The sequence below is a fragment of the Mustelus asterias genome, chromosome 23 (assembly GCF_964213995.1).
Source record: "Mustelus asterias chromosome 23, sMusAst1.hap1.1, whole genome shotgun sequence".
Lineage (NCBI taxonomy): Eukaryota > Metazoa > Chordata > Chondrichthyes > Carcharhiniformes > Triakidae > Mustelus > Mustelus asterias.
In genome coordinates, this window is record NC_135823.1 from 16,740,871 (window position 1) to 16,754,267 (window position 13,397).

The 13,397-nt window shown below is 48.8% G+C and overlaps 1 protein-coding gene across 1 annotated transcript in view; it reads left to right on the forward strand.

The window, feature by feature from the left end:
* LOC144510916 (apolipophorins) overlaps positions 1–13,397 on the forward strand; it is a 209,673-nt gene that overhangs the window by 46,688 nt on the left and 149,588 nt on the right. The window contains exon 8 of the mRNA XM_078240973.1: positions 318–457. Coding sequence (XP_078097099.1) covers positions 318–457 — 140 coding nt within the window. The remainder of the gene's footprint in view (positions 1–317; positions 458–13,397) is intronic.

Below are 13,397 nucleotides of genomic sequence, written 5' to 3' on the forward strand. Positions count from 1 at the left end.
CCAAAAGGAGCAAGGCAGTTCCTCCGAGTGAGATGAACAATATTTGTTCTTCAAGCAACATCATGAAACTCAGGCAATCTGTCCTATAACATTATTGTTTGTGGTTTGCAAATTGGCTACATGATTACACTTTAGAAACAATACTGGCTGCGAAGTACTTTGTGACATCCAGATGTTGGGAAGGATTAAAAGTAGAAATAAAAGTTCCTTGATGTATATAAGTAGGAGCTGCAATGGAAGTCTCCACTCTGCACTGTGTCACGGACTGTGGTTTAATCTCTGGCATTTTGTAAATCAGCAATTGTGTTTCTTAACAGTGGAAGTGAAGACGCTGCACCACAGAACTCTGCTGTTTGAGAGAGAGAGTGGAAAAGGGGAAAAGACGGGATATTCGAGCGCACAGCGAGTCGCAGAGGCAGTGAGGCAACTCTGTTTAACTAAAGGCATGACCTTCGAGGTAAGTCACACTTTGCTTTTTCATAGATGGCGCAGAGTGTGGAGCTAAAATACTTCCTTTTTCATGAAGGTTAAAACTCTCAGTTAGATTAAGTCGGCGTTCAGCTTCCTTGAAAGTTCTGTTGGCATGACAAAAAGAGCTTTTTTTACAAAAATAACTGGCAAAACTGACAGCCCACTTTGCAAGATAGTGACGTGTCTGAAAAAAAATAGGAAGGGTGCGGGGTTTACAACTAACGTGGGGGTTTGGGACTGCAGGGGGGGATGGTGGGGGTCGGAAGGGCTGCGCGGGGCTGGCCAGCATTCAGGAGGCTGGCAGTGTGGGGCCACTGCGTATGCACCAATCACGGTTCTGACGGATCAGTGCACGCGCAGTGGCCCGCTCAGCGCTATGCTGCCGGCCTCTCCTGCTGGAATGGGCCCTGTCCCCTGATTTTCAGTGTGAATCACACTCGGACACTCTGCAGTGCTCAGAGTGTGGGATACTCATTTTGAAAATCCCGCTAAATAAACCACTGGGAGTTACTCCAGTTTTCACACAAATTGGGGACTTAGAATTTGTTTGGGAGAATCCCGGACTTGGTCTTTCATTTCGTAATTGCCCTTGAACTGAGTGATTGTTGGGTCGTTTCGTAGAGCAGTTGAGAGTCAACCACATTGCAGTGGGTCTGGAGTCGCATGTAGGCCAGACCAGGTAAGGATGGCAGATTTCCTTCCCTAAAGGACATTAGCGAACCAGATGGGTTTTTACGACAATCGATGATTTACTAGCTTTCAATTCCAGATTTTTATTAATTGAATTTAAATGTCACCCATTTGACCCCATGTCGCCAGGGCATTTGCCTGCTTAACTGGGTTACTCGTCCAATGACATTGACATGACGACACCATCAAGCCCTTACATTTGAGTTTAGTAACTTTGGGGGTGATTTTCAGCCCACTTTCATTGTCAAAGAGAATGGCAATGCGCGCGGGAAACCTGAAGAACCGGGAAGTATAAAGTGCTGGAACGTCATTAAAATAGATGTTAATGAATTTAAATATCATTATCGGGCGCCCTGCACACCCCCACCCCCCTCCTAGCCTCACTCAATTTTCATACCTCGCTGACATGATGTCAGGTTGATAAATTTTACAACAGATTTGGCCAAAAGAGAAACAGTTGAGGGGATCCCTCTGGGGGCACAGAGATAAGTACAGTCTCCAGGGGGAGGGGGACATGCTTGGGCAATGCCCTCAGACTGCCCCTGGCATGCTGCCAACCTGGCAGTGCCAATCTGTACCAGGGGACAATGCCAGAGGCAGGCCATAGTGGGAGCCCCATGGTGGAAGTTTATTTGAGTGGTGGGGACAAGGACAGTTGGGATGGGGGGAGAAAGAGCAAGCACTGAGGGGGTGGGGAGAGAGCGAGAGCAGGCACTGAGGGGGTGGGGAGAGAGAGCAGGCACTGAGGGGGTGGGGAGAGAGAGAGCTGACACTGAGGGGGTGGGGGGGGCGGAGAGAGAGCAGGCACTGAGGAGGTGGGGGGGGGGGCGGAGAGAGAGCAGGCACTGAGGAGGTGGGGGGGGAGAGAGCAGGCACTGAGGGTGTGGGGGGGGGAGAGAGAGCAGGCACTGAGGGTGTGGGGGGGGGGGAGAGAGAGAGCAGGCACTGAGGGGGTGGGGGAGAGAGAGAGCAGGCTCTGAGGGGGTGGGGGAGAGAGAGAGCAGGCACTGAGGGGGTGGGGGAGAGAGAGAGCAGGCACTGAGGAGGTGGGGGGGAGAGAGAGCAGGCACTGAGGGGGTGGGGGGAGAGAGCAGGCACTGAGGGGGTGGGTGGGGGAGAGAGAGCAAGCACTGAGGGGGTGGGGGGAGGGGGAGAGAGCAGGCACTGGGGGGGTGGGGGAGGAGAGAGAGCAGGCACTGGGGGGGTGGGGGAGGAGAGAGAGCAGGCACTGAGGGGGTGGGGGGAGGAGAGAGAGCAGGCACTGGGGGGGTGGGGGAGGAGAGAGAGCAGGCACTGAGGGGTGGGGGGGGGAGAGAGAGAGCAGGCACTGAGGGGGTGGGGGAGAGAGAGATAGAGCAGGCACTGAGGGGGTGGGGGAGAGAGAGAGCAGGCACTGAGGGGGGTGGGGGAGGAGAGAGAGAGCAGGCACTGAGGGGGTGGGGGAGAGAGAGAGAGAGCAGGCACTGAGGGGGTGGGGGAGAGAGAGAGCAGGCACTGAGGGGGGTGGGGGAGGAGAGAGAGCAGGCACTGAGGGGGTGGGGGGAGGAGAGAGAGAGCAGGCACTGAGGGGGTGGGGGAGGAGAGAGAGCAGGCACTGAGGGGGTGGGGGAGGAGAGAGAGCAGGCACTGAGGGGGTGGGGAGAGAGAGCAGGCACTGAGGGGATGGGGGGAGAGAGAGCAGGCACTGAGGGGGTGGGGGGAGGAGAGAGAGCAGGCACTGGGGGTGGGGGAGGAGAGAGAGCAGGCACTGGGGGTGGGGGAGGAGAGAGAGCAGGCACTGAGGGGGTGGGGGAGGAGAGAGAGCAGGCACTGAGGGGGTGGGGGAGGAGAGAGAGCAGGCACTGAGGGGGTGGGGGGAGAGAGCAGGCACTGAGGGGGTGGGGAGAGAGAGCAGGCACTGAGGGGATGGGGGGAGAGAGAGCAGGCACTGAGGGGGTGGGGGGAGGAGAGAGAGCAGGCACTGGGGGTGGGGGAGGAGAGAGAGCAGGCACTGGGGGTGGGGGAGGAGAGAGAGCAGGCACTGGGGGTGGGGGAGGAGAGAGAGCAGGCACTGAGGGGGTGGGGGAGGAGAGAGAGCAGGCACTGAGGGGGTGGGGGGAGAGAGCAGGCACTGAGGGGGTGGGGAGAGAGAGCAGGCACTGAGGGGGTGGGGGGAGGGGAGAGAGAGCAGGCACTGAGGGGATGGGGGGAGAGAGAGCAGGCACTGAGGGGGTGGGGGAGGAGAGAGAGCAGGCACTGAGGGGATGGGGGGAGAGAGAGCAGGCACTGAGGGGGTGGGGGGAGAGAGCAGGCACTGAGGGGGTGGGGGAGGAGAGAGAGCAGGCACTGAGGGGGTGGGGGGAGAGAGCAGGCACTGAGGGGGTGGGGAGAGAGAGCAGGCACTGAGGGGGTGGGGGAGGAGAGAGAGCAGGCACTGGGGGTGGGGGGAGAGAGAGCAGGCACTGAGGTGGTGGGGGGAGAGAGCAGGCACTGAGGGGGTGGGGGGAGAGAGCAGGCACTGAGGGGGTGGGGGTGTGCGTCTGTGATACTTCATAGAACTATAGAAAAGTTACAGCACAGAAGGAGGCCATTCGGCCCATCTTGTCCGTGCCAGCCTGAGAACACCCAGGTGCCCTTTCTAATCCCACCTTCCTGCATGCGACCCACACCTCTGTAGTTTACAGCACGTAAGGCTCAGATCCAGGTACTGTTTAAAAGAGTTTAGGGTCTCTGTCTCCACCACCAACTTGGGCAGCGAATTCCAGACACCCACCACCCTCTGTGTAAAAATCCTCTTCCTCTTGTCCCCTCCACACCTACTGCCACTTATCTTGAATCTATGTTTCCTGGTTCTAGAATTCTCCACCAAGTGAAACAATTGTATCCTGCCCACTCTTCCCCCTCATAATTTTGTGCACTTCAATCAAATCACCCCTCAGCCTTCTGTGTTCCAGGGATAATAACCCCAGCCTGAACACTCTCTCCTCACAGCTACACTTTTCTAGTCCTGGCAACATTCTTGTGAACCTCCTCCGCACTCTCTCCAGAGCTATTACATCCTTCCTGTAATACGGTGCCCAGAACTGCACACAATACTCCAGTTGCGGGACTGGGGGATTTTCATTGCAGTGTTAATGTAAGCCTACTTGTGACAATAAATAAACTTTAAACTTGTGGCTTCACCAGTGGTGGTGGGGGGTGATTGGGACACTGTTTAAAGATGGTGCTCGGCCTCTGCGGAACCAGTCTTCTGGCTCCATCAGGCCAGCCCCACCAGAGTTAGGGCGTAAACCCCACCCACTCATAAACAGAACGCTGCCCCTCTTAACTCCCAATCCACCAGGTAGACCGCTCCACCTGCTGCCCCAGTTATGAAGCTGAAAGCCCACGTTTCTTGTTTGCTGCTGATTCGACCACAAAGTTACAGTTGAATCTGGAGGGCAGGTTGTGGAGCAGGGCTTGCTAAGGCTGCTTGCCAGTGGGAACCATAATCCGCCTTTAATCCATCGCCAGCTGACTTCTTAACACTGGGAAGCTGACATTTCACTTCCAGCGCAATTATGAGCCCGTCTATTCCCCGCTTCCGGAAGCTTCACTCGATGCTGTCTGCAGAGTTAGCTCCAGGAGCCTCGGGATTTCTTCTCGACTGAGGTTGAGGAACTGGGAGAATCGAGGTGCAACAGCACTTGCACTGGTGGGAAGTTGTAATTGCGGAATGAACCGTACCCTCAGCTTCCAGCAATGACAGAGTGGTCTGTTACATCGGCAGTTTCCATTAGAAATGTACATTCAGGAATTTATCATGGAAAAGTTGACATTAGAGTTTTGTGTGTTAGAGAACTTCCAGAGAACTTAATACTTTAGATAGTTTTAAACTCTACTCATTCCTCTATCTCTGCCAATATGAAAATGTTTGACTAAGAGTTCAAACAGAAGTTGCATTATCAATGGAAAAATATTTAAATGATAATGCACAGAAGCTTACATTAATGTTGACTGATGTGATAACTGTGATTTGATTTATTATTGTCACATGTATTAGTATACAGTGAAAAGTATCGTTTCTTGCATGCTAAACAGACAAAGCATACCATTCATAGAGTAATAGGGGAAAAAGAAAGGAGAGCATGCAGAATGTAGTGTCACAGCTAGAGCGTAGGGAAAGATCAGCCTAATATGAGGTAGGTCCATTCAAAAGTCTGATGACAGCAGGAAAGAAGTGTTCTTGAGTCAGTTGGAACCTCAGACTTTTGTATCTTTTTCTCGATGGAAGAAGGTGGAAGAGAATATGTCTGGGGTGCGTGGGGTCCTTGATTAGATCCTTGAAGTGTAGACAGAATCAATGGATGGGAGGCTGGTTTACGTGATGGACTGGGCTACGTTCACAACACTTTGTAGTTTATTGCGGTGTTGGTCAGAGCAGGAGCCATACCAAGCTGTGATACATCCAGAAAGAATACTTTCTATGGTGCACCTGTAAAGGTTGGTGAGAGTCGTAGCGGACATGCCAAATTTCCTCAGCCTCCTGAGAAGGTAGAGGTGTTGGGTGGGCTTTCTTAACTATAGGTCGGCGTGGAGGGACCAGGACAACTTGTTGGTGATCTGGATAGCTAGAGACTTGAAGCTCTCGACCATCTCCACTTCATCCACGTTGTTGTAAACAGGGTCATGTTCTCCTTTACGCTTCCTGAAGTTGATGACAATCTCCTTCGTTTTATTGACATTGAGGGAGAGATTATTGTCGCCGCAACAGTTCACCAGATTCCCCATCTCATCCCTGTACTCCGTCTCATCGTTGTTTGAGATCTGACCCAAGCACGTGTTGGAATCGAGGAAATAGACCTGCCTTTCTGCATTTTGGTGATCTGAAAAACAATATGTATTTGCGTGTAATATATAAGTAGAGCTTACACTTTAAACAAAACTACATTTGATTTGCTCTTAGGCTGCAGCGAGGCACAGCCCGTGGGAAGTATTAGTGCTTTGTCAATGTGGGGCACTAAATAGAACAAATTCCTGTTCTGATTTCTGATGTTTTAGAGTGGAGTTATCAAATTATTCCAAATTTAAACAGTGCCATTTAACCCACTGGGAAACAGAGATGTATTAATTTCAGTTAACCAGTCAGGGAGATTTTGTCTCTACATTCAATGGTAAATTGTACTTGGGTGGCAGAGGTGAAAGGGTAATGTTGGAAGTCACTGGTCTGTGCATTGATGTCTGCTGTGTCATTGGCAACGTATGTGATAGACAGTAGACACGGCACAATTTTGTAGTTGCAAACAAAACCGAGGTCTGTTGTTGGTAGGTAAAACAAACAGAATAGCCATTCTTCAGCCCAGCAGTCACAGAAAGTCACAACACAATAGGAGGGGGAGAAAAAAGCTTGAAAGAACACAATCCCTTTTGTGGGCATCAGGCTGGCTTTCAGATTTTCAATGCGAATAATGAGTTATGTTCACAAAACACCCAGTGTGTCAGTGTTGGTGGCTAAGGCTTTGAATACACATTAAAAGGCATTGGGAATAGGGGGCAGAGCCTTCACTCTGGAATATAGAGCAGGACAGATAAAAGGAAGGGACATACAAATGTGAAAAGTGGGAAGATTGATCAACCTAATTGTAAAAGAATTCTAAACCAAGCAGGAACTGATGTCTGCAGATGTTATTTGAATGAACATACACAGAGCCGGAGTTTCCGCAGGAGTTCCAATGATATTTTGTAACTTTTAAAACGATTATTTCTCTGGCATGACACTTCTTCCGCCAAGTTTAAGGGGAGGCTGATGAATTCGATGCAGACATTCTGACGTTGGGAATAAATTTAAACTGGGGTTACGTGGCCCCTTTTAAGGGGTGATCCTTTGCAGGCCATGTGATTGGACCGGGCCCTACGGAACAGAGGTTGCACGGCACGGTGGCACAGTGGTTAGAACTGTGCCTCACGGCGCCAGGGATCCAGGTCCGATTCCCAGCTTGGGTCACTGTCTGTGTGCAGTCTGCATGTTCTCCCCGTGTCTGCGTGGGTTTCCTCCGGGTGCTGCAGTTTCCTCCCACAGGCCGAAAGATGTGCTGGTTAGATGCATTGGCCATGCTAAATTCTCCCTCAGTGTACCCAAACGGGAGCTGGAGTGTGGCGACTAGGAGATTTTCACAGTAACTTCATTGCAGTGTTAATGTAAGCCTACTTGTGACACTAATAAATAAACTACTTTTGAACGAAAATGCGGGAAGCCGGGCCAATCGGGAGTGAGAGCACGTGTCCTGGTGACTGGGAGGAGTTCAGTTGGAGCTAGGGTGGAGAATAAAGCAGATCTATCCAATGGTTCCTTAGAGTGTAAATAGTTATCATTGTTTAATAGATCCCTTTTTGCTGTCAGAGCCACATTCCGGTCTGCTCCAGTCATTACATAAACTTTCCCCAAATAGGATGGGTTCGGATTGAGTGGAAAACAATCTTGTTACAACTTTTAAGTAGGAACTTTACTCACCGATTCCTCCCAGATCATGAGTAAGCTTCCCTGGTCCTTGCCCTGTCTGAGGCCTCCCCCCACCCTTCAGGCAACCAGTCTGGCCATAGGGTGGTAAACCTGAGGAGAACATTGCCCACATGCTGCGGAGTTAGATTCCAAGAAACTCGCATTTCCAGGTTTCCCCCACTGTAACTCCTGGATTCAGGCTCTGAAATCCCAGTAAATGTCAAGGCCAGTTGTGGTTTGAAGCCTCCTGAGGTGATGTTCTTGGTAAGCATGACTGCGTCCCCATATTATAGAGTCCCAATTCATCCAGCCTCTCCTCATAACTCAAACCATCAAGTCCCAGTAACATCCTAGTAAATCACAACAAAGTAAGTCTGTTGTAAAAGTAAGTACCTGATCTGAGCTAGGAATTTATACAGGACTTGGTGACTGGCTCTGAATTGTTTTTATTCCTTCTTGGGACATGGTGTCGCTGGTTGGGCCAGCATTTATTGCCCATCCTAATTGCCCTTGAGCTGAGTGGGTTGCTGTGGCTCTGAAGACCAGGTACGGTCGATTTCCTTTCCCAAAGGACATTAGTGAACCAGATGGGTTTTTACGACAATCCGCAAGGGTTTCACGGTCATCATTCGACTCGTAATCCCAGATTTTTATTGAATTCAAATTTGCCTGGGTGAGATTTGAACCCAGGTCCCCAGAATATTAACCTGGGTTGCTGGATTACTAGTCCGGTGACAATACCACTACACTACCTCCCCCTTACTCCATGCTCTGTACGATGAAGCATCAGGACGTGACTTGGAACCTTCCTAAATGTCATAGCGGAGACAGACCAGCTAACTGACTGAAAATTCAGAAGGGTAATCTTATTTATATATTTATTTGCACTTCCGTCTATATTCCAATAATCATAGAAAATTGAGCATGATCGGATTGTCAATTTGCGATATTTGTGAATCTACATGCACATTTCTCCCCTTTTCACCTTGCCTTGACTGAGTGTGATTTGTACAATTTTTCTCAATGAACCCACTTTTCACCGCAGGGGGTTGGGGACGGAAGGTGGTTGAGACTTCTAATCTTAAATCAGCTGAAAGCCTCTTAAAGAGCAATTCATTGCCTTTCGATTACGAGAGCTCGGATTTAAATAGCACACTTAAACTGGGATAAAAAGGCCAGTTTCTCTTCTGAAATATGAAAGCACCTCTGTCGCTGGTTAACGTTTTGGTCTTAATGTCACTCGGTGCATATCGAGATACTTACAAAGCACCTTTTTCATGTAGCTATAGGAACCAGGGACTCGGAGGCTTAAAGTATGTTTAGGCTGCTGCCTCTGAATGGTTTCTTACATATGGATCAAGTCATTCATTGTAAGTAGGTAGCTTAAATCGAGCAGTCTTTTTAGGGTGAATTAAAGTTCCTTCTTTACAGGATTAGAGAATGAAGACAAAGTGGAGGGCTGAAAATAACATGTTAAATATAATATGCATGATTTGAAAATGTTGATACAGTTTTTTGAAAAAGTTTTATCAGCTCCCAATCCCAACTTGAGAGGGAAGAAGGAAATAGAGGCAGAGATTTTCCGTCTGGAATGTCTGAACAGTTATCCTGATCTTTGAGAGCATTAGAAAAGCCCGGAGTAACGTATTCTCTTACCCTCGAGTCTATGGCACAAACTGCGAGGGGGAGAATTAGGAAAATAAACAAGACCATCACGCTAATGAAAGCAAGGAGTCAAACTCAATGCCCCACTGGCGTGAGATCAAGTGCTAAAACTGCAGGGAAGCAATTAAATGAAAATGCACGCACGCTGCCAGTTAAAACTGGCACTTGCTGGTTTTACGAAGTGCTGGGTAATATTTGAAGCAGCCGAACGTTAGGTAACTTGTATCACACAGAGGGAATGTCGAGTAAGTGGGGAGACCATACTTTTAAAAGTCAGTGACGTGTCCATTTCTATGTCCGCACAGAGTGATTCGAATTCAAGTCGATGTAGATCTCTATTTTAATGACTTGAACAGTAACCCCTTAATGCCTGAATAATGCAACAAAGGAACCCCTGGTCATTTCTCTAGTTTGCATGTCCTAGCTGCCAAAACATAACATCCTCGTGCGTGAATCTTATTTCAGTGGCCCAGTGGTTAGCACTGCTGCTTCACAGCGCCAGGGACCCAAGTTCGATTCCCAGCTCGGGTCACTGTCTGTGTGGAGTCTGCACGTTCTCCCCGTGTCTGCGTGGGTTTCCTCCGGGTGCTCCGGTTTCCTCCCACAGTCTGAAAGACGTGGTGGATGGGTGCATTGGCCATGCTAAATTCTCCCTCAGTGTACCCGAACAGGTGCCGGATTGTGGCAACTAGGGGATTTTCACAGTAACTTCACTGCAGTAATGTAAGCCTACTTGTGACACAAATAAACTTTAAAACTATTTAATTTTTTTGCTCAGCAGTGAAGGTAGCACCAATATATCTACTTAGATAATCTATTAGAAATATGGGCTGGAATTCTCCCATCCTGCCCACCACTGGAATTTTAGCGGTGGGTTGTGGAGAACCTGAAACGCCGTTGACGGTCGGGTGGGAATTTCTGGTTTTTAGACCAGCGCGGCCTGAGAATTCCGCCCGTGGAATTTATTACCAATATTTAGTCAATTTGAATGTCCTCTCTAGTATGTTAGGTAACTTGTATCACACAGGGGGATCGTTTATTTTACATAATGTTGGACAATTGAGAGTTATTAATAAGCAATCAGTAGGCTTTGTGGTACTGTGGGCAGCACCATTACCACTGTACCAGAAGCACCCGGTTCGAGACTAACGCCAGGACTTGTTGCAGGAGTGTTTGTAACCTGGTTCAACAAGCTCATAATCAGCTTAGGAATCCTTCCACCGCTTCCCCCACTATTCCCACAAAGGGAAAAGCAGTGAGAGTGTGGAGAAGATGCTCTTTTTTTTAAAAAAAGCAGCCAGCGTGGAACCAGACTAACATTGGATAGTTCTGGAGCAGCCATTGAAGGCCTCATTTTCTGGCTGGTAGTCGGAGTACAGTGTGCAAAATGGACAATATCAATTGTACGTTGCTCCTAATTTCCATTCTCATTGATTTCCTAGTCAAAAGATTGATCTAGATGTTTGCTTCCAGGTCAGGCATACAGAGGCGGGAAAATTCCTGCCCTGAATTTTAAAGATGGCCGCTAGCAGTTGGGGTTTTCATTCTGGGGTTGGTGGGTTGGATTTGAAGTTTGACCCACCCAATGCATGCGGAGGCTGTCGAGTACAGAGGTGGGCTGGGCCCAGAGGCCAGCTGGGCAGAGAGCCTTCCTTTGGCACTTAGTTGAATTAAATTTTATAAAGATAAAAGTAAAAACAAATTGCACACACTTCCATCCCCTCCCCCCCCACCCCCTGCTCCCACCCACACATACACTTCTCCAACCCCCATTGCCAAGCTTTGCCCCTCTACCCGCCTTTAGAATAACTATAGAATAGAATCCCTACAATACAGAAGGAGGCTATTCGGCCCATCAAGTCTGTACCGACCACAATCCCACCCAGGCCCCATTCCCGTAACCCAACACATTTACTCTGCTAATCCCCCTGACACAAGGGTCAATTTAGCGTGGCCAATCACCTAACCCACACATCTTTGGACTGTGGGAGGAAACCGGAGAACCTGGAGGAAACCCACGCAGACACGGGGAGAATGTGCTAACTCCACACAGACAGTGACCCGAGGCCAGAATTGAACCCAGGTCCCTGGTGCTGTGAGGCAGCAGTGCTTGTCACTGTGTCACCATGCTGCCCTTTCATGGTCTCTTGTAGGCCCCATGTGAACTTATGCCAACTCATGTCAACCTATGCCCCTGCCCAGCACCCTTTGCCACACCCGGAGTAATGTGAACAGTTTTGGCTTGCTTATCCAAGGAAGGTTATACTTGCCACAGAGAATCACCAGAATAATCCCTGGGATGTCTGGATTTTGATTTGATTTATTATTGTCACGTATTAACATACAGTGAAAAATATTGTTTCTTGCGCACTATACAGACAAAGCATACCTTTCATAGAGAAGGAAACGAGAGAGTGAAGAATGTAGTGTTATAGTCATAGCTGGGGGGTAGAAAAAGATCAACTTAATGCAAGGTAAGTCCATTCAAAAGTCTGACAGCAGTAGGGAAGAAGCTGTTCTTGAGTCAGTTGGTACGTGGATGGAAGAAGGTGGAAGAGAGAATGTCCGGGGTTCGTGGGGTCCTTAATTATGCTGGCTGCTTTTCCGAAGCAGAGGGAAGTGTGGACAGAGTCAATGGATGGGAGGCTAGTTTGCGTGATGGATTGGGCTACATTCATGACCTTTTGTAGTTTCTTGCGGTCTTGGTCAGAGCAGGAGCCATACCAAGCTGTGATACAACCAGAAAGAATGTTTTCTATGGTGCATCTGTAAAAGTCGGTGAGAGTCGTAGCGGACATGCCAAATTTCCTTAGCCTTCTGAGAAAGTTTCTGGGAAAGGATTGTCTCATGAGTGGGGGGGACTGAGGAATCTGGGCCGCTATTCTCTAGAGTTTTGAAGAATAAGAGTTGATCTCATTAAAGCTTACAACATTTTTACAGGATGTGACAGGAGAAAGGATGTTTCCCCTGGCTGGTGAGTTTAGAACCAGGGCACACAGTCTCAGGATAAGGGGTGGGACATATAAAACTGAGCTGAGGAAGAATTTCTTCACTCAGAGAGTGATGAATCTTTGGAACTCTCTACCCCAGAGGACTGCGGAGGTTCAGTCACTGAGTATGTTTCAGGCGGAGATTGATTTAATAATTCTGCTTCATATTTTACACTTTGTCTGGACAATGGGCTGTGTTGTTAATTGTTTCAAGTGTTTAATGCTAGGTTACAGTCAGTATTAAATTCAAACATTTAATGGCCACCCTGCCCTGCATTTTAAATAATCACAGTGTACAGCTATTAAAGTGTGTTGTATGAATAGAATCATAGAATCTCTTCAGTGAAGAAGGAAACCATTCAGCCCATCAAGTCTGAACTGATTCTCTGACGAGCCATCTTACCCAGGCCCATCCCATTCCCTTAACCCCCCGCTAATCTCCCTAATTTACATATCTTGGGACACCAGGGGGCAATTTAGCATGGTTAATCCACCTAACCCGCACATTTTTGGACTGTGGGGGAAACCGGATCACCCAGAGGAAACCCACGCAGACACAGGGAGAATGTGCAAACTCCGCGCGCACAGTCACCCAAGCCGGGAATCGAACCCGGGTCCCTGGTGCTGTGGGGCCACAGTGTTAACCACTGTGCCACCATGAAGCCCAAATGCATCATTTTATTGAGCATATTTAATCAAAACTGCTTATCTTTTCAGTTGAGCTGTGTAATTCACAGGGAGAGATTTGTCTGACTCCGCTGACGGAGATCTTGGTTATCAGAGTTAGTGATGAGGTTTTGCGTCTGTTCCTAAGTTGGGAAATTCTGCTGAATTACTGTTCTGAAGGAATTTTGCTGAAAGTAGCATTTTAATACAATGCAGAATTCTAGTTATTTGACATTCCTATTACATTCTGGAAGTGCAGTGCTGAACGGCAGCTTCTTGGCTCAGGATCAAGCAGCAACAAGCAATGGCCTATTTCTCAAGGCAGTTTTTGTAATCGGTGCTAGTTTGCTCCTGCCTTTCACTCCCAAGTCCACCTCACATGGAACGGGGTTGGGAGGGGGGACAGGCTTATACCCTGGGGACCTGGGTTCGATTCCCACCACAGCAGTTGGTGGAAT